This window comes from Pseudophryne corroboree, chromosome 4 (assembly GCF_028390025.1).
Source record: "Pseudophryne corroboree isolate aPseCor3 chromosome 4, aPseCor3.hap2, whole genome shotgun sequence".
Lineage (NCBI taxonomy): Eukaryota > Metazoa > Chordata > Amphibia > Anura > Myobatrachidae > Pseudophryne > Pseudophryne corroboree.
Window position 1 is genome coordinate 885,149,996 of NC_086447.1, and position 21,638 is coordinate 885,171,633.

At 46.3% G+C, this 21,638-nt stretch overlaps 1 protein-coding gene across 1 annotated transcript in view; it reads left to right on the plus strand.

Annotated features, from left to right (window-relative positions):
- The window catches only part of MDGA1 (MAM domain containing glycosylphosphatidylinositol anchor 1), a 567,923-nt gene that overhangs the window by 370,163 nt on the left and 176,122 nt on the right, over positions 1 to 21,638 (plus strand). The window contains 4 exon segments of the mRNA XM_063918866.1: positions 1,877 to 2,146; positions 16,754 to 17,083; positions 18,629 to 18,792; positions 18,794 to 18,923. Of these exon segments, the coding sequence (XP_063774936.1) occupies positions 1,877 to 2,146; positions 16,754 to 17,083; positions 18,629 to 18,792; positions 18,794 to 18,923 (894 nt within the window).

Sequence of the window (21,638 nt, forward strand, 5' to 3'; positions counted from 1 at the left end):
CCTCCTATTGGTCACCGCACTGCCTACCCGATACAGGGTCTCACCCCGGTGCCACCATTCTGATTCCTGCGGGATCATCTTGTGGTTCCTACATCCGTTTCCTGGTTACTGCTTCTACTTGTTGCTGTGTCTCGGGATGGCAAGTAACCTGGGGTTGCAGCACAGTATATGGAGTAGTGGGTGCAGTGTATGTGGTATATTTATTTATTTATTATTTTATTTATTAACAGTTTCTTATATAGCGCAGCATATTCCGTTGCGCTTTACAATTAGAACAACAGTTATAGAACAAAACTGGGTAAAAACAGACAGACAGAGGTAGGAAGGCCCTGCTCGCAAGCTTACAATCTATAGGGAGGAGGGGTATGTGCCCTGTATATAGGGAGCACTATATGGAGAGGTATGATAGTGCAGTGTGTATATAGGGACAGTATATGGTGGAGGGTGCAATGTACACAGGGGGTGTGTGTCCTTGTCTCTCCAGTGGCTGCCGGCGGCACCATAGAGGTGAGGAGCAGCGTTAGAATAATGTAACCGTAACTGGAAATCAAACAAAAGGATAGACAATCCAGTCAATTTTGAAAGGTTGTTATAAGTGGCAACTGCCACACCAAAAACCTACCCCTACCCCCACTCTCTCTCTCTCCAACACCCTCTCTCCATATTCAGCAAGTGTGAATTAGTCAGATCAGTGTTTTTATTACGTAATTGTCAGCAGGCTGTAACATCTCCCTGCATGATCACTTTCATTTTCATTTGGTCTATGTGGCGGCCTCCAGTGGCCATAGGTGCACATAACAGAGGTGGGGAGCAGTTAGCCTTTTTTATTATATAGGATATCTTATTATATGCTCTGTTTATCAGTCCTTCTCATCCCTCCCTAATTATATCACATGTCTTCGTTGCTGTCCAGTTTATAATAGATGTCTTATTATCTCCTTTGTGTATCAGTCCTCATCTCTCCCTAATTATAATATTATACAGTATATATTTTATAATCCCCTCTGTTTATCAGTCCCCCTCATCCCTCCCTAATTATAACATGTCTATGTATTACTGACTAATAAAAAATCTATGTTTTAGAATCCCCCACTCGCCCATCCCTCACTTATTATAACAGGTATATCCATCACTCTCTAATCTAGAATATATGTTTTATAATCCCCCCATTTATCAGTCCCTCAACCTTCGCTGTCTTTCCGTTCAGTTTACCTCATATCATTATCAGTCACTCTAGTCCCTTATTACAGTACTTTTCTCTCTATTATTACTTACAGTATCATGCAATTATAACAGGTCACTCACTTTAGTTTAGAATATATCTTCTGTTATCCTCAAAGTTTTTCTGTAGTTTTTCCCCACCCCCTTTAATGAAATGTTTTATTCATCATCAACTTTTCTGCAGTATATATATATATACTGTATATATATATATATATATATATATACTGTATATATATATATATATATATATACTGTGTGTATATATATATATATATATATATATATATACTGTATATAAACATGCAGTTCCTTTCATACATATTAATGTTTGTAGGTGTCTTCAAGTGTGCATGAAGGAATTTTCACCCATTATACATTACTGCGATAGTTACAGTACGTTGCCGAGTGATGGAAATTGTGCACTTATTTTGTTGGAACATCTGGTTGTTGGATAAAGGGGATCTGCCACGTGTGAGGGGCAGCCATTTTGTGGCCTGAACCAGTGTTCCTGACAGTGCACAATGGGGTTTACATGTCCTGTAGACCTGGGAGAATGCCCCAATTTCGCCTGTACTCATTATAACTGAATGCTTGAAATTCATAGTCTGAATATTCCTTCTAGCCTATTGTCTCCATCTTTTGTCTCTTCTAGCTCCGCCTACACTGAAGATGTCTGTCAACGAGACGTTGGTGGTGAACCCAGGAGATAACATCACCATGCAGTGCACACCTACCGGTGGTGACCCCCCTCCAAAGACTGTCTGGTCTCACTCCCCAAATCCAATGCCACCCAATAGCATGAGCAAAGGGGGAAACTTGACCCTATGGAACATTCGTACAGAAGACTCTGGCTATTACAACTGTACGGCCATCAACAACGTGGGGAATCCAGCCAAGAAGACGGTTAACCTCCTAGTGAGATGTATGTCCTGTATCAGGCCAGTAAACCTTAGTGTACCAGCATATTATACACTAGAGAAATAGATATATCACACACAAAACATTAACCAAAAGGCGAGAACCTCATAATCCCAGTTCTGATTGAGGGGTCTATTCATGAATCAGTGAAAATTGTGGAGAAGGGAACCAGTGGAGAAGTTGCCAATGGTAACCACTAACCAGTCATCTGCTCTACATATAATTTTATAGAATACCCTTTTTAAATGTTACCTCAACACTGATTGGTTGCCACGGGGCAACTTCTCCACTGGCTCACTTCTCCAGTCTTTTCACTGCTTCATGAATAGCCCCCTAAATTGAATCCAAGCTCAGGGTTCTATTCATGAAGCAGTGAAAAGCGTGGAGAAACAGACCAGTGGAGAAGTTGCCCATGGCAACCAATCATCATTTTGACACAGGCTTCTTTCAAAGCTGATTGGTTGCTATGGGCAACATCTCTGCTGGACATTTTCTCCACTCTTTCCTGAAAAGACTCCTCTGTGTTACAGATGACCAACATATCTTCTCCACCTGAGCTTTGCGCATATAATAATGAGCAGTAACCTTAACAAGTCCATGTAAATACATTTCTTACATTTCCAGCAATGTGCTTAGCTAAAAGTATTTGAGACAGATCAGTGATGGAGACACTGGAGCCAGATGGAGCTTACATCATGTCATACATGTGAAGGTCCAGTATACATGTCTGGGGGTCTGAAAGTTATGGTTTATTATATGTGTATATTTGTGATATTATTATTATTATTATTATTATTATTATTATTTTTGTTGTTGTTGTTGTTGTTGTGTAAGGCAGACTTTCCCAAACTTCCGCCATTACAGTCCATACTTGAGTACAGATGGTTAAATCAAATTGACTGAGGTACCTGTGCTCAAACATGGATATCCTTAAAACCTGGACTGTAATGGCGGAATTTGGGTAACACTGGTTTAAGGTTTAATGGTTTCATTGTTGTATGACTATTATTTGTAATACATCATGTGATAAATATTTAAGTAACAGGGATATCCACAAATACAATTTAAGGACACTTCAGTTTCCAAAATACTAATAACATTTCTATATGTTCTGTAACTGTATAAAGGGGATGCAGTTAAAATTCCGGCTGTCCGGATCCCGGCGTTCAGGAGCCTGACATCGGAATCCCGACAGCCATTGAAATACTGCCGGACGGAATTCCAACCTCCATAGGGTATTCCCACTCGGTTGGTGGGCCCATGCCACCAACCGAGCGGGAATATAACTTGTGGCGAGCGAAGCGAGCCACCGGGCCCAAAGTGTGGCGAGTGAAGTGAACCCGCAAGGGGACTCGCTGCCAGGATTCCAACAGATGGGATGCCACTGTCGGTATACTGACAGCCGGCATCCCGTCTATCGGTAACACATACCGATTCCGTATAAAGTCATAAAAAATATCTATAGCTGTTCTTTATTTCTTTATATTTGAGTGAACTGATATGGGGTCTAATTCAGACCTGATCGCAGCAGCAATATTGTTCTCTAATGGGCAAAACCATGTTGCACTGCAGACGGGGCAGATGTAACATGTGCAGAGAGAGTTAGATTTGGGTGGGTTATATTGTTTCTGTGCAGGGTAAATACTGCCTGCTTTTTTTTTTACACTGCAGTTTAGATTTCCGTTTGAACACACCTCACCCAAATCTAAGTCTCTCTGCACATGTTACATCTGCCCCACCTGCAGTGCACATGGGTCTGCCCATTAGAGAACAATTTTGCTGCTGTGATCAGGTCTGAATTAGGACCATAATAAATATTGATTATGTGTAACGTGTATACAATTTGGAGGTGATAAGCAGAGTAAATAGTATACAACAGCGGATCCTCTAAATGCACCAAACAGCCCAGGACTAATCCAGTAGTGTGGTTTGTTGAGCAGTAGTGTGTTTGCACAGCTATGCTTACAGTAACATGCATCTGTGTCTCATTGTGGCGTTCTAACACAGTGGCAAACAGTAGCCATCTTGGTAAAGGACAGATGCCTCCCTAAAGGAACACCATAGAGACTGCTCAGCAGCGCTCTCCATATTTCAACAATAAACAGCATCTGTTGCTTACAGATAGGGAGATGGCTATTTTATTCATTATGTTGTAGTGGAGTAGTTGACCCATTGGTTCTTAATGAAGTAATCGGCTATATTATTAGAGATGTTACAGGTTCCTAATCAGGTGAGTAGCTGTGTTATCAGTGATGTCACTGATTCTAAACAAGGTGATTGGATGCACTATCAGCGATGTCATTGTTTCCTATAAAAGTGACTGGCTCCATTATTACATGGCCCGTTAACGTTTAATAATTAAAATTACGATGCCACTGGTTTCTAGTGAAGTGACTGGCTGTATTATCCGTTATGTCAATGGTCCCTAATGAAGTAAATTGTTGTTTTATCAGTATTGTCATCAGTGCCCAATGAGATGATTGGCAGTGTTGTCACTGGCTCCCAAAGTAGTCATTTTCCTGCATTATTAGTGATATCAATGTTTCTGAATGATGTGATTGGCTGAATAATCAGTGATGTCACTTTTGCATCGCTATATTTTCAAACTTAATTCAGTCGATAAAATCCACTTTGCAGTATCAGACATGGGAATACCTATACTGCATGCCATAATGTAACCTCATGTACCTGGTAAGTGGCGGTGTAGTGTAGTGACTTTTTCATTACATGTGCATCTGATTCGCGCCACAGATGCAGCAAAACACCTCTAAATCTGTACCAGAGATAGCGGGTTACAACTTTAACTACACAAAATCAGTTTTCTCTATCGTCCTAAGTGGATGCTGGGGTTCCTGAAAGGACCATGGGGAATAGCGGCTCCGCAGGAGACAGGGCACAAAAAAGTAAAGCTTTTACCAGATCAGGTGGTGTGCACTGGCTCCTCCCCCTATGACCCTCCTCCAGACTCCAGTTAGATTTTGTGCCCGAACGAGAAGGGTGCAATCTAGGTGGCTCTCCTAAAGAGCTGCTTAGAGAAAGTTTAGCTTAGGTTTTTTACTTTACAGTGAGTCCTGCTGGCAACAGGATCACTGCAACGAGGGACTTAGGGGAGAAGTAGTGAACTCACCTGCGTGCAGAGTGGATTTGCTGCTTGGCTACTGGACACTAGCTCCAGAGGGACGATCACAGGTACAGCCTGGATGGTCACCGGAGCCGCGCCGCCGGCCCCCTTGCAGACGCTGAAGAGAGAAGAGGTCCAAAATCGGCGGCTGAAGACTCCTGAGTCTTCATAAAGGTAGCGCACAGCACTGCAGCTGTGCGCCATTTTCCTCTCAGCACACTTCACACAACAGTCACTGAGGGTGCAGAGCGCTGGGGGGGGCGCTCTGAGAGGCAAATAAAAACCTTATTAGAGGCAAAAAATACCTCACATATAGCCCACAGAGGCTATATGGAGATATTTAACCCCTGCCTAACTTCAAAAATAGCGGGAGACGAGCCCGCCGAAAAAGGGGCGGGGCCTATCTCCTCAGCACACAGCGCCATTTTCTCTCACAGAAAAGCTGGAGAGAAGGCTCCCAGGCTCTCCCCTGCACTGCACTACAGAAACAGGGTTAAAACAGAGAGGGGGGGCACTGATTTTGGCGATATTGTATATATATATAAAAGATGCTATAAGGGAGAAACACTTATATAAGGTTGTCCCTATATAATTATAGCGTTTTTGGTGTGTGCTGGCAGACTCTCCCTCTGTCTCCCCAAAGGGCTAGTGGGTCCTGTCCTCTGTCAGAGCATTCCCGGTGTGTGTGCTGTGTGTCGGTACGTGTGTGTCGACATGTATGAGGACGATGTTGGTGAGGAGGCGGAGAAATTGCCTGTAATGGTGATGTCACTCTCTAGGGAGTCGACACCGGAATGGATGGCTTATTTAGAGAATTACGTGAGAATGTCAACACGCTGCAAGGTCGGTTGACGACATGAGACGGCCGACAATCTATTAGGACCGGTCCAGGCGTCTCAGAAACACCGTCAGGGGTTTTTAAAAAAACGCCCATTTACCTCAGTCGGTCGACACAGACACAGACACGGACACTGAATACAGTGTCGACGGTGAATAAACAAACGTATTTCTCATTAGGGCCACACGTTAAGGGCAATGAAGGAGGTGTTACGTGTTTCTGATACTACAAGTACCACAAGAAAGGGTATTATGTGGGAGTGAAAAAACTACCTGTAGTTTTTCCTGAATCAGATAAAATAAAATGAAGTGTGTGATGATGCGTAGGGTTACCCCGATAGCAAATATTGGCGTTATACCCTTTCCCGCCAGAAATTAGGGTACGTTGGGAAACACCCCTTAGGGTGATAAGGCGCTCACACGCTTATCAAGTGGCGTTACCGTCTCCAGATACGGCCGCCCTCAAGGAGCCAGCTGATAGGAAGCTGGAAAAATATCCTAAAAAGTATATACACACATACGGTGGTTATACTGCGACCAGCGATCGCCATCAGCCTGGAGATGCAGTGCTGGGTTGGCTTGGTCGGATTCCCTGACTGAAAATATTTTATTCATGTACAGCATTTAATAGGATGCATTCTATATATATGTATGTGAGATGCACAGAGGGATATTTGCTTTCTGGCATCAAGATAAGTGCGTTGTCCATATCTCCCAGAAGATGTCAGGGACACGACAGTGGTCAGGTGATACAGATCCCATACGGCAGATGGAAGTATTGCTGTATAAAGGGAAGGAGTTATTTGGGGGTCGGTCCATCGGACCTGGGGACCACAGCAACAGCTGGGAAATCCAACCTTTTTTACCCCAAGTTACATCTCAGCTAAAAAAGACACCGTCTTTTCAGCCTCAATCTTTCCTTTCCCATGAGGGCATGCAGGCAAAAGGCCAGTCATATCTGCCCAGACATAGAGGTAAGGGAAGTAGACTGCAGCAGGCAGCCCTTTCCCAGGAAAAGAAGCCCTCCACCGCGTCTGCCAAGTCCTCAGCATGACGCTGGGGCCGTGCAAGCGGACTCAAGGTGGGGGGGTAGTCTCAAGAGTCTCAGGGCGCAGTGGGATCACTCGCAAGTTGACCCCTAGATCGTACGAGTATTATCCCAGGGGTAAAGATTGGAGAGTCGAGACATCTTCTCCTCGCAGGTTCCTGAAGTCTGCTTTACCAACGGCTCCCTCCGACAGGGAGGCAGCATTGGAAACAATTCACAAGCTGTATATCCAGCAGGTGATAATCAAAGTACCCCTCCTACGACAAGGAAAAGGGTATTATTTTTCCACACTATATTGTGGTACTGAAGCCAGACGGCTTGGTGACACATAGTCTAAATCTAAAATGTTTTGAACACTTACATAAAAGGTTCAAATCGAGATAAAGTCACTCAGAGCAGTGATAGCGAACCGGAAAAAAGGGGACTATATGGTGTCCCTGGACATCAAGGATTACCTCCATGTCCAAATTTTGTCCTTCTCATCAAGGGTACCTCTGGTTCGTGGTACAGAACTGTCAATATCAGTTTCAGACGATGCCGTTTGAATTATCCACGGCACCCCGGGCCTTTTTACCAAGGTAATGGCCGAAAAGATGTTTCTTCAAAGAAAAAAGGCATCTAAATTATCCCTTACTTGCACGACCTAAAAAGGGCAAGTTCCAGAGAACAGTTGGAGGTCGGAAGAGCACTATCTAAAGTAGTTCTTCGACGGCACGACTGGATTCTAAATATTCCAAGAATCGCAGCTGTTTTCCGACGATACGTCTGCTGTTCCTAGGGATGATTCTGGACACGGTTCAGAAAAAGGTTTTTCTTCCCGAGGAAAAAGCCAAGGAGTTATCCGACCTGTCAGGAACCTCCTAAAACCAGGAAAGGTGTCTGTACATCAATGCACAAGAGTCCTGGGAAAAATGGTGGCTTTTTACGAAGCAATTCCATTCGGCAGATTCCATGCAAGAATTTTCCAAAGGGATCTGTTGGACAAATGGTCAGGGTCGCATCCTCAGATGCACCTGCGAATAACCCTGTCGCCAAGGACAAGGGTATATCTTCTGTGGTGGTTGCAAAAGGCTCATCTATTGGAGGGCCGCAGATTCGGCATACAGGATTTGATCCTGGTGACCACGGACGCCAGCCTGAGAGGTTGGGGAGCAGTCACACAAGGAAGAAACTTCCAGGGGGTATGGACGAACCTGGAAAAGTCTCTTCACATAAACATTCTGGTACTAAGAGCAATCTAAAATGCTCTAAGCCAGGCGGAACCACTCCTGCAAGGAAAACCGGTGTTGATTCAGTCGGACAACATCACGGCGGTCGCCCATGTAAACAGACAGGGCGGCACAAGAAGCAGGAGTGCAATGGCAGAAGCTACCAAGATTCTTCGCTGGGCGGAGAATCACGTAATAGCACTGTCAGCAGTGTTCTTCCCGGGCGTGGACAACTGGGAAGCAGACTTCCTCAGCAGACACGATATTCACCCGGGAGAGGGGGGTCTTCATCCAGAAGTCTTCCACATGCTAGTAAACTGTTGGGAAAGACCAATGGTAGACATGATGGCGTCTCGCCTCAACAAGAAACTGGACAAGTATTGCGCCAGGTCAAGAGATCCACAGGCAATAGCTGTGGACGCACTGGTAACACCTTGGGTGTACAAATCAGTATATGTGTTTCCTCCTCTGCCTCTCATACCAAAGGTATTGAAGATTATACGGTGAGGAGGAGTAAGAACAATACTAGTGGCTCCGGATTGGCCAAGAAGGACTTGGTACCCGGAACTTCAAGAGTTGGTCACGGACGACCCGTGCCCTCTACTTCTGAGAAGGGACCTGCTACAACAGGGTCCCTGTCTCTTTCAAGACTTACCGCGGCTGCGTTTGACGGCATGGCGGTTGAACGCCAGATCCTAAAAGGGAAAGGCATTCCAGAAGAAGTCATTCCTACCTTGATTAAGGCAAGGAAGGAAGTCACCGCGAAACATTATCACCGCATTTGGCGAAAATATGTCGCGTGGTGCGAGGATCGGAGTGTTCCGACGGAGGAATTTCAACTGGGTCGTTTCCTACATTTCCTACAATCAGGATTGTCTATGGGTCTCAAATTGAGATCTATTAAGGTTCAAATTTCGGCCCTGTCAATATTCTTCCAAAAAGAATTGGCCTTAGTTCCTGAGGTACAGACTTTTGTTAAAGGAGTACTGCATATACAGCCTCCTGTGGTGCCTCCGGTGGCACCGTGGGATCTAAATGTAGTTTTAGATTTCCTCAAATCCCATTGGTTTGAACCATTGAAAAAGGTGGATTTTAAATATCTCACATGGAAAGTGACTATGTTACTGGCCCTGGCTTCCGCCAGGAGAGTATCTGAATTGGCGGCTTTATCTTATAAAAGCCCTTATCTAATCTTCCATTCGGATAGGGCAGAACTGAGGACTCGTCCGCATTTTCTCCCTAAGGTGGTATCAGCGTTTCACCTGAACCAACCTATTGTGGTGCCTGCGGCCACTGGCGACTTGGAGGACTCCAAGTTGTTGGACGTTGTCAGAGCCTTAAAAATATACATTTCAAGGACGGCTGAAGTCAGAAAATCTGACTCGCTGTTGATACTATATGCACCCAACAAGTTGGGTGCCCCTGCTTCTAAGCAGACGATTGCTCGTTGGATTTGTAACACAATTCAACTTGCTCATTCTGTGGCAGGCCTGCCACAGCCTAAATCTGTTAAGGCCCATTCCACAAGGAAGGTGGGCTCATCTTGGGCGGCTGCCCGAGGGGTCTCGGCATTACAATTCTGCCGAGCAGCTACGTGGTCGGGGGAAAACACGTTTGTAAAATTCTACAAATTTGATACCCTGGCAAAAGAGGACTTGGAATTCTCTCATTCGGTGCTGCAGAGTCATCCGCACTCTCCCGCCCGTTTGGGAGCTTTGGTATAATCCCCATGGTCCTTTCAGGAACCCCAGCATCCACTTAGGACGATAGAGAAAATAAGAATTTACTTACCGATAATTCTATTTCTCGGAGTCCGTAGTGGATGCTGGGCGCCCATCCCAAGTGCGGATTATCTGCAATACTGTACATAGTTATTGTTAACAAATTCGGGTTATATTGTTAAGGAGCCATCTTTAAGAGGCTCTTTCTGTTATCATACTGTTAACTGGGTTTAGATCACAAGTTGTACGGTGTGATTGGTGTGGCTGGTATGAGTCTTACCCGGGATTCAAATTGCCTCCCTTATTGTGTACGCTCGTCCGGGCACAGTACCTAACTGGAGTCTGGAGGAGGGTCATAGGGGGAGGAGCCAGTGCACACCACCTGATCTGGTAAAAGCTTTACTTTTTTGTGCCCTGTCTCCTGCGGAGCCGCTATTCCCCATGGTCCTTTCAGGAACCCCAGCATCCACTACGGACTCCGAGAAATAGAATTATCGGTAAGTAAATTCTTATTTTAAATACTGTATGTACAAATTCACAGATGAAGCACGACGGCTGCTGCATCGCAATATTCAATTGATCTGTTTTATCGCACCCTCAGCAGTTGGGTTTAGCCACTTAAAGCAGCTAAACCCGACTAAAGTAATGAGCGCCATTGTGAAAAGTCCCATTTGGGCGACCAAACGGGTCACTTTTTGCGCATTTCAGCTCGCCACCCCTGAGGGGCAGCGAGCTGTAATGATGATATCACGCCCATCAGCAAAAACAATTGAATAGCTGCCGGCGAGTATGAGTGGGTGGGGGAGGGGGCGGAAAGAATTGAATACCACCAAGAGACTCGGTCACACAGATATAGGTTTTTGCATATCAAATGAATCAGGGGGTAATTCCAAGTTGATCGCAGCAGGAAATTTTTTAGCAGTTGGGCAAAACCATGTGCACTGCAGGGGAGGCAGATATAACATGTGCAGAGAGAGTTAGATGTGGGTGGGTTATTTTGTTTCTGTGCAGGGTAAATACTGGCTGCTTTATTTTTACACTGCAATTTAGATTGCAGATTGAACTCACCCCACCCAAATCTAACTCTCTCTGCACATGTTATATCTGCCTCCCCTGCAGTGCACATGGTTTTGCCCAACTGCTAAAAAAATTCCTGCTGCGATCAACTTGGAATTACCCCCTCAGTGCGGTCTCATGAAGCAGGGTTGCTGTTTCACATAGTGACTAAGGGGGTCGTTCAGATCTGATCGCTGGGCAGCGTTTTTTGCTGTCCTGCGATCAGATAGTCGCCGCCTACAGGGGGAGTATATTTTCGCTGTGCAAGTGTGCGTTCCTACCTGTTAGCTAAGTTGCTAAAAATCTGTTTGCACAGTCTCTGCGCAGCCCAGGACTTACTCCTCCAGTGCAATTGAATCCTGATCGGGGGCCGGAGCTGACGTCAGACACCCTCCCAGCAATAGTGTACAAGGACACATCTGTAGGGACTTTCTCAGCACCATGACACATTTCTTTGACATTTTATGCATTTTACCAATGGGGGTAATTCTGAGTTGATCGCAGCAAGAACTTTGGCCCTCATTCCGAGTTGTTTGCTCGTTCTTTTTCATCGCATCGCAGCGATTTTCCGCATGCGCAATGTTCGCACTGCGGCTGCGCCAAGTAAATTTGCTAAGAAGTTTGGTATTTTACTCACGGCATTACAAGGTTTTTTCTTCGTTCTGGAGATCGGAGTGTGATTGACAGGAAGTGGGTGTTTCTGGGCGGAAACTGCCCGTTTTATGGGAGTGTGTGAAAAAACGCTGCAGTTTCTGGGAAAAACGCGGGAGTGTCTGAAGAAACGGGGGAGTGTCTGGGCGAACGCTGGGTGTGTTTGTGACGTCAAACCAGGAACGAAACTGACTGAACTGATCGCAGTTGCCGAGTAAGTCTGGAGCTACTCAGAAACTGCTAAGAAGTGTCTATTCGCAATTCTGCTAATCTTTCGTTCGCAATTTTGATAAGCTAAGATTCACTCCCAGTAGGCGGCGGCTTAGCGTGTGCAATGCTGCTAAAATCAGCTTGCGAGCGAACAACTCGGAATGAGGGCCTTTGTTAGCAGTTGGGCAAAACCATGTGCACTGCAGGGGGGGGGGCAGATATAACATGTGCAGAGAGAGTTAGATTTGGGTGTGGTGTGTTCAATCTGCAATCTAAATTGCAGTGTAAAAATAAAGCAGCCAGTATTTACCCTGCACAGAAACAAAATAACCCACCCAAATCTAACTCTCTCTGCAAATGTTATATCTGCCTCCCCTGCAGTGCACATGGTTTTGCCCAATTGCTAAAAAATGTCCTGCTGCGATCAACTTGGAATTACCCTCATGGTTTTGCCCAACTGCTAACAAAGGCCCTCATTCCGAGTTGTTCGCTCGCTAGCTGCTTTTAGCAGCATTGCACACGCTAGGCCGCCGCTCTCTGAGAGTGTATCTTATCTTAGCAGATTAGCGAACGAAAAATTAGCAAAACTGCTACTAAATAATTCTTAGCAGTTTCTGAGGAGCTCCGGACCTACTCACAGATTGCGATCAGCTCAGTCCGTTTAGTTCCCGGTTTGACGTCACAAACACGCCCTGCATTCGGCCAGCCACTCCCCCGTTTCTCCAGCCACTCCCGCGTTTTTCCCTGACACGCCTGCACTTTTTAGCAAACGCCGGGAAAACGCTGAGTTGCCGCCCAGAAACGCCCCTTCCCTGTCAATCATTCACCGATCAGCAGATCAACTGAAAAGCGCCGCAGGATCCACAGCAAAACTGCTAAGTTTTGTGTTAAATAACTAAGCGCATGCGCCCTGCGTGCCTTGCGCATGCGCAATTTGCAACAAATCCCAGCATAGCGAAAATTGGCAACGAGCGAATAACTCGGAATGACCCCCCAAGTTCTTGCTGCGATCAACTCAGAATTACCCCCAATATACTTGGGCAACCTTGATAGATACAGCATCATCTAACTATAATATTACAATTGTTAATGGTAATAGTGTTAAGGACTGCATTAGAGGAAAGAGGAAAAGCTCCTAGATACGGGTTGCTAAAGAATAGAATTTTATATTTGTAGTGGAGACAGGCATGCACAGATATCCGACGATTGCCATACTCACATTTCTTTATTCCTAACCATAGCGATTAGTTATTGGTCCCTCCTGATCTCTGACTACAATCCCCAGCTGGTTAGGTCATGGCGTGGCTCTCACAGTCACTACAAGTCTATTACAATTGGACGAGGCAGCCTGATATGACAGGGCTTTGGCATAGGTGTAGATACAGCGCCCCAGGGATTGAAAGCTGAAATGTTTACAGGCTGATGCTAAGTGCTAAATAAATACCTGACATTGTACAGACTGGGCCTCTACAGATTATGTATTATCATAATATATACAGTATTATTATTCTGTGTAATGGAGAGGATTGTTTCACATTCTGCAACTCATAAGATAATTTGCAAACATTTGTATTCATTTCATGATGCCTGAGGGCTCAGACAGTGAAATATATCGCTTGTTAAAAGCATAAAGGAAGCCTGCTACTGTATCCTTGGTTTCAGCAAACGAAACGCTTCCTTGCAGCATCCCATACTAAGGCCTTGTTCAGAGATGTATGCAGCAAACAGATGGTTTATGTGCATCTCGTCTGTTTGTTGTACTGTGGCCATTTGGGGGTGAGGAGGGGGTGGCGATGGGAAGTGTTTCCCAAAACGTACCTGTTTAGTGGGAGTGCCGATGCCAGTGTCTTATATCTTCTGACGCAGATTTCCTGGCCTCAGCAGCGTGAACTCCCTGCTGGCCACTTGGGGGTTATTTAGTTGGCCGATATTCCCCCAGGGGATCCTATGCTGCATCTGATCGCAGAAGCATGCAGGAGGCAATTTTAACGCAAGACGCCTCCTACGGCGTTAGCATATTTTCGCACAGCAGCTGCGTCCATAATGTTACAGTGCAGCACCTGGCTCCTGTCACTGAGCAGGAGCCGGCATTTTGGTACCACCCATCGGCAGGTGACACCTCGATGGTGTAAAGCCATCTGTAAGAGAACCATTGATGGTTTTACACATCGATGGTCACCCCTGCATTACTGTATAATGAAATGTGGGTCAATCAGAGCCCGGGGGCGTGGCTTTATGGGTATCAGGAGGCAGGGCTAAGCTCCATGTCCTGACACTTTTGAGAGAGAAAAAATTGGTAGCACTGAACCATCAAAGGCAGGAAACCATCTGGCTCTTCCCCATCGATGGTAAAAGTATTCAACATCGGTCATAGACCATCGATGATTTCGAATGATCGTTGGTCAATGGCCAACCCTAGCCGGAAGTGCAGGCCCAGTCTCTAGGAGCAGCCCAGCATATCCGGAAATTCTGGACATTCCTCCCAGAGTGATGTTAACTGGGGTTTCTCCAGGCCACGCCCATTCCTGTGATGCAACACACCCTTTTTGGACATGCGTGTCTCTGGTGCGTGGAGGTAGTATTAGTCGCACCACTTGTCACTGACCACTGTACATATGTGATCTGGGCTTGCGTGTCTTGACATCATGATCAGTCTAATATGGGTTAATTGACAGGCACTTTATAACTTGCTATTTGGAGATCACTATACACAAAAACCTGGATACAAAATATATTGACGTAAAGACCCACAGGAGGTTTGATACAATTGTTTGGACATTGTTGCAATTTATGAGATAGACGTTGAACAATGGATTTTATGTTGAGGTTTTTATAGTCTAAAGGACCCTACACACTGGCCGATTGGCCGCCGAGGTGCCCAACGTCACCCGCCCCCATAGCCCTGCGATATTGTCCATATTGGCTTGCAGGCATAAACGAGCTGGCGCCAATGACACACCGACATTGCCTGCATACACACTGAAAGATATGAACGATATCTCGTTCATTAATGAAAGAGATTATTCATATCTTTCAGTGTAATCGGCCAGTGTGTAGGGCCCATCAGCCAGTGGTTCCCAAACTTTCTTGAATCATCAGCATTCTTTTCACGACACCCCTAGGATAAAAGTTGTTGATAATTTTTTTTTTGGGGGGGGGGGGATTAAAAGTGCCTAACTGTCATCCTTAGTGTCACTTATGAGGTGGTGCACAGTTGTGCTTCTGACTTCCCACGTGTTATGATTGGCAGCTACTAGCACCGGTTTTACCTATCACTTTGACCACATATAATTTGATTTGGTCGTGGACCACCAATCCGATGGCACCCCTGCAAGAGCCTCGCGGCACCCCAAGGTGTCTAGGCACGCAGTTTGGGTGCCACTGTTCTAAGCAAATAATCGTTATTCAGTTTTATAATACTATATTATAGTTCACAAATATCATTATTGATATTGTGGTACAGTTATAATTAATTACCAGTTAGCGAATTCCCTTTTTTTTTCATATTTGTCATGCATGTTATATGGATCACTATATTATACTGTATGTATGACATGATGTTTCGCTGCACTATTACTCTTATGGATAAGCAGTAACGTTAATTAGTCTGAACATTCTTTACTACTTTTTGGATAATATTATGTTACTTTTTCGCTGCTTTTGAATGATTTTAGCACAATTGAAAGTGCTATTTTCTTGCATATTCCATATAGTCCAACTGGCATGTTTTGAATGAACTCGCACATTAGGAATAGCCTATAACATGGGGCACAGATGGGTCTTTGTGTAATTTTAGCACCGCCTAGTAAGAACACATCTGCATGGGCACAGGTCGTTTTGCTTCCATTATTCAGTAACAGCTCTGTAGAACACAGCAACATTGTTTAAAAAATGATACAAATCTAACAATATTTTTACGTTGATAGAGTTAATTCTAAATAATGGTTTTGTTCAAATTATGCTGACAATTAGAAATGAGGATTTGTCTGTAAGGCTCATGTCCTCAGATATTTTCTCAGAGTTGTTTAGTTTCGATTCTGACATTTTTCAGCAAAGTTTGTATGAGCCATTATTCACAGGTATATTATATACACAATCATGCATTTTAATGCAGCTGCAGGTTCTTTCTCAAGGATAGCAGAATAGTTAAAAAATTAGTAATTTCCTTATTAATAATTTAGACAATACTGCCCCATGATGCTAATACAAAATTGAGCTTAACGTATGTACATGACACCTCATGTTTGAAAATAATTTGCACATGCTCAGAATATGATATGATGCCTACTCAGTAAAGATTTATACCCCAGTAATTCTAATAAACATCAGAGGACTGCTGTAACACCACCATTGTGTGTGCTCCTTTACTCTCCGGCAGTGAAGTTAACTCTTTATTTTACAGATAGCCTGGTTGATTGACATTTGCCTATGACAGTATTCATGAAGAGGGAGAGGACGGGGGGGGGGGGGGGGAGTGAGAGCTCAGGCTGTCATCTTTTCAGCCTGAATTGATACATGTCCCTTGACTCCTGACCACTAACATCCTACTCACATGTAGATTACCTAAAGGAAACAAAAACTTTAATGTTTATTTTTAGATCAGAAATATTAATAACAATAATAATGATTAGCAAATAATCTTGTAGTCATTTAGAGATCGGAATTTAATAATGTTTCAAAAATAGGGATTTCACTATTTTTTAGAGCAGGTTGACGTCTTCTGCCAGTTAATGCTCCATGTTTTCTTCTCTACATTCAGCCATGAGAAATATCACTTATCAAATCACACCGGATGTCATCAAGGAGAGCGAGAGCATACAGCTGGGGCAGGATCTGAAGCTGTCGTGCCACGTGGACGCCGTCCCACAGGATAAAGTCCAGTACACGTGGTACAAGAACCAGAAAGTCATAAAGACCTCGGACCACCTGCTGATCACTAGAAATGACCCAGAGCTTCCACCGGTTACCAGCAGCTTGGAGATCATTGACCTTCGGTTCAGTGACTATGGGACTTACATGTGTGAGGCTTCATTACCCAACCTGCCCATCACTCTAAACAGCAGCGACATCAATATCTCTGCAGAGACCGGTGAGAACTGCTACCTTTATTAAGATTACACATATCCTGCTGAACTTCTCTGATTCAAAAACAGCAGTTACCCTATATTCATTACATCTCTATGGTCAACCATGTTTCTGTTGGTCTTAGGGGGAGATTTATCAAATCTTGAAGTAAAAGAGGAGAGAGATGAAGAACCAACCAATCAGCTCCTACCTGCCATGTTACAGTCTGTTAGAAAAATGACAGTTATGAGCTGATTGGTTGGTAGTTTATCTCTCTCCGCTTTAATATCTCCCCCTTGGGGCAGGATGTATCACGCACTGCATTGTTGATTCCATACATTCTGCCACTTATCATGTGCATACTGGCGTTTATAACACTAATAATTTATATTCATTTCTGCCCTGTGATTTCTGCAAAGCTCTTTCATCAAACAAACACCCCCTCAGATATAGGGGTATATTTACGGTTGTGTCTATGTTGCCTTCGTGCAAAGGACCTCGACGTGACAAAACGAGTGGGCAGGAGACAACGTCCGCCCTTACAGCTCCTAAATGTTTCCTTCGTTCTCCGTTCGTTTAGGGTATTTTTTTTTTCTATGCAGCATTGGACCCCTAGCGGGCTCGCTTCGCTCGCCAAGCATCGGGCTCGGTGTCTCGCTCCGCACCGCTTCGCTCGCCACACTTTTCTATTCCAAATAGATTGTGACATGGACCCAGGGGATTATGGGAAAGGTCCTTAGCGCGAAGAGAATCTAGACGCAACCGTATATTTACTAGAGTGTGAGCTGTGCATCATGGGAGATGATGTCATGCCGAGGTGACTCACTTCCTGTTTGTCTCCTGTTACTTCCACTTGGTGTCTGGTTTATGCTGAGTAAAGACCTGCATTACACTGATGCTGCAAGTGTCGTCCTGATTTTGTTTTACACATCTACAACCAGTATAAACAGTTATCAGTAGTGGGGCAAGAGGTCTTGTCCTTATGAATGGCTGAAAGGGGTGTGACTGTGCATGTGTCTGCTAGCAATACGAGTTAACCCATAGAATGCTTTGGGTTGAACAGTTGGCATGGTGGTTAACACTGCTGACTCATCGTATTGAGGTCTTGAGTTCAATTCCCAGTCATGGCCAATCAGTTACTTTTTTATTACTGTTTTGTTCCCTATTGTAAAGCGCCATGGAATATGCTGCCGTTACAAAACTGTTAATAGATAAATAATTGGATGCTGAAAGAAAAATAATAATTAACTGTAGTGTGCATGTGGGGGAGATGTATCAAGCATTGAGGAGAGATGCAGCAAGCCTTTTAGAGAACTAAGAGAAGTTGCCCATAGCAACCAATAAGCTTCTGCAATTTCCTTAATATACTATTTGAAATTGTAGTTAGAAGAATGTGGATTGTATTGCGCCACCTTATATCTATCCAAAGCTTGATGCATCTCCCCTTATGTGTCCATGTGATAGGGTATATAGGGGTTGATGTATCAAGTAGTGAAAAGAGTGGATAAGTTGCCCATAGCAACCAATAATCATCTACCGATCACTTTATAGAATGCTATTTCTCTTGCAGTGCCTCCGTCACTCAGCGTACCCAAAGGACAGCTAGTTATCACCGTGCGAGAGGGGTCCAGGGCAGAACTGCAGTGTGAGGTGCGAGGAAAGCCGCTGCCCCCCATCCTTTGGACCCGCATGGACAAGGAAGCGGCCTTCCCCTCGGGAGAAATGGTGGTGGAAAACAACAGACGGGAAACTGAGGTTGGACAATGTGACCCGAGAAATGAGCGGAACTTATAAGTGTCAGACAGCAAGATATAACGGCTTTAATATCCGACCCAGGGAAGCCTCAGTGCACCTTAACGTGCAGTGTGAGTACCTATAGCGCCGACATACGCCACAGTGTAAGCAGTGGTGCAAGTAGAAAAAATGTCTTACGGGCCGAAGGCACGCGTGCAAAAATGGGTGTGGCCAAATGTCACTTGGGGCGTGGCCAATGAAAATGGGGGCGTGATACACATATAGGGGGAGGGGCAGATACACGTATGACCCCAATAGTGCCAGATACACGTTGCCCCACAGTGCCAGATATTCATTGCCCCACAGTGACAGATATTCATTGCCCCACAGTGACAGATATACATTGCCCCACAGTGCCAGATATACATTGCCCCACAGTGCCAGATATACATTGCCCCACAGTGCCAGATACACATTGCCCCACAGTGCCAGATATACATTGCCTCACTGTGCCAGATACACAAATGCCCCAGAGTGCCAGATACACAAATGTCCCCAGAGTGCCAGATACACAAATGTCCCCAGAGTGCCAGATACACATTGCCCCACAGTGCCAGATACACATTGCCCACAGTGCCAGATACACATTGCCCCACAGTGCCAGATACACAAATGCCCCCAGAGTGCCAGATACACATTGCCCACAGTGCCAGATACACATTGCCCCACAGTGCCAGATACACAAATGCCCCAGAGTGCCAGATATACATTGCCCCTCAGTGCCAGATACAGAAATGCTCCCCCAGTGCCAGATACACAAGTATGCCCCAGTGCCAGATATGCCCTCAGTGTCAGATATGCCCCAGTGCCAGATACACATGTCCCCCCAGTGCCAGATATGCCCCCAGTGCCAGATACACATGTCCTTCCAGTGCCAGATATGCCCCCAATGCCAGATACACATGTCCTTCCAGTGCCAGATATGCCCCCAGTGCCAGATACACATGTCCTTCCAGTGCCAGATATGCCCCCAGTGCAGATACACATGTCCTTCCAGTGCCAGATATGCCCCCAGTGCCAGATACACATGTCCTTCCAGTGCAGATATGCCCCAGTGCCAGATACACATGTCCCCCAGTGCCAGATATGCCCCCAGTGCCAGATACACATGTCCTTCCAGTGCCAGATATGCCCCAGTGCCAGATACACATGTCCCCCCAGTGCCAGATATGCCCCCAGTGCCAGGTACACGTCCTTCCAGTGCCAGATATGCCCCCAGTGCCAGATACACATGTCCTTCCAGTGCCAGATATGCCCCCAGTGCCAGATACACATGTCCTTCCAGTGCCAGATATCCCCCAGTGCCAGGTATACATGCCCCCCCCCCAGTGCCAGATATCCCCCAGTGCCAGGTATACATGCCTCCCCCCCCAGTGCCAGATATCCCCCAGTGCCAGGTATACATGCCCCCCCCCCCCCCTGTGCCAGATATCCCCAGTGCCAGATCCCCCAGTGCCAGGTATACATGCCCCCCCCCCTGTGCCAGATATCCCCCAGTGCCAGGTATAACATGCCCCACCAGTGCCAGATATCCCCCAGTGCCAGGTATACATGCCCCCCCCCTGTGCCAGATATCCCCCAGTGCCAAGGTATACATTGCCCCCCCCCCTGTGCCAGATATCCCCCAGTGCCAGGTATAACCCCCCCCCCAGTGCCAGATATCCCCCAGAGCCAGGTATACATGCCCCCCCCCTGTGCCAGATATCCCCCAGTGCCAGATATCCCCAGTGCCAAGGTATACATGCCCCCCCCCCTGTGCCAGATATCCCCCCAGTGCCAGGTATACATGCCCCCCCAGTGCCAGATATCCCCCAGTGCAGGTATACATGCCCCCCCTGTGCCAGATATCCCCCAGTGCCAGGTATACATGCCCCCTCAGCGCCAGATATCCCCCCAGTGCCAGGTATACATGCCCCCCCCTGTGCCAGATATCCCCCAGTGCCAGGTATACATGCCCCCCGCCCCCTCCGCCTCTGTGCCAGATATCCCCCAGTGCAGGTATACATGCCCCCCCCCCCCCTGTGCCAGATATCCCCCAGTGCCAGGTATACATGCCCCCCCCAGTGCCAGATATCCCCCAGTGCCAGGTATACATGCCCCCCCAGTGCCAGTATACATCCCCCCCAGTGCCAGGTATACATGCCCCCCCCCTCCTGTGCAGATATCCCCAGTGCCAGGTATACATGCCCCCCCCCCTGTGCCAGATATCCCCCAGTGCAGGTATACATGCCCCCCCAGTGCCAGATAATCCCCAGTGCCAGTATACATGCCCCCCCCCCCCCGTGCCAGATATCCCCCAGTGCCAGTATACATGCCCCCCCCCCCCTGTGCCAGATATCCCCCAGTGCAGGTATAACATGCCCCCCCCCCAGTGCCAGATATCCCCAGTGCAGGTATACATGCCCCCCCTGTGCCAGAATATCCCCCAGTGCCAGATATCCCCAGTGCCAGGTATACATGCCCCCCCCCCCCCCTGTGCCAGATATCCCCCAGTGCCAGGTATACATGCCCCCCCCCCCCCAGTGCCAGATATCCCCCAGTGCCAGGTATACATGCCCCCCCCTCCCTGTGCCAGATATCCCCCATTGCCAGGTATACATGACCCCCCCCCCCCCCCAGTGCCAGATATCCCCCAGTGCCAGGTATTACATGCCCCCCCCCCTGTGCCAGATATCCCCCCAGTCCAGATATCCCCCAGTGCCAGGATACATGCCCCCCCCCCCCCCCCTCTGTGCCAGATATCCCCCAGTGCCAGGTAATACATGCCCCCCCAGTGCCAGATATCC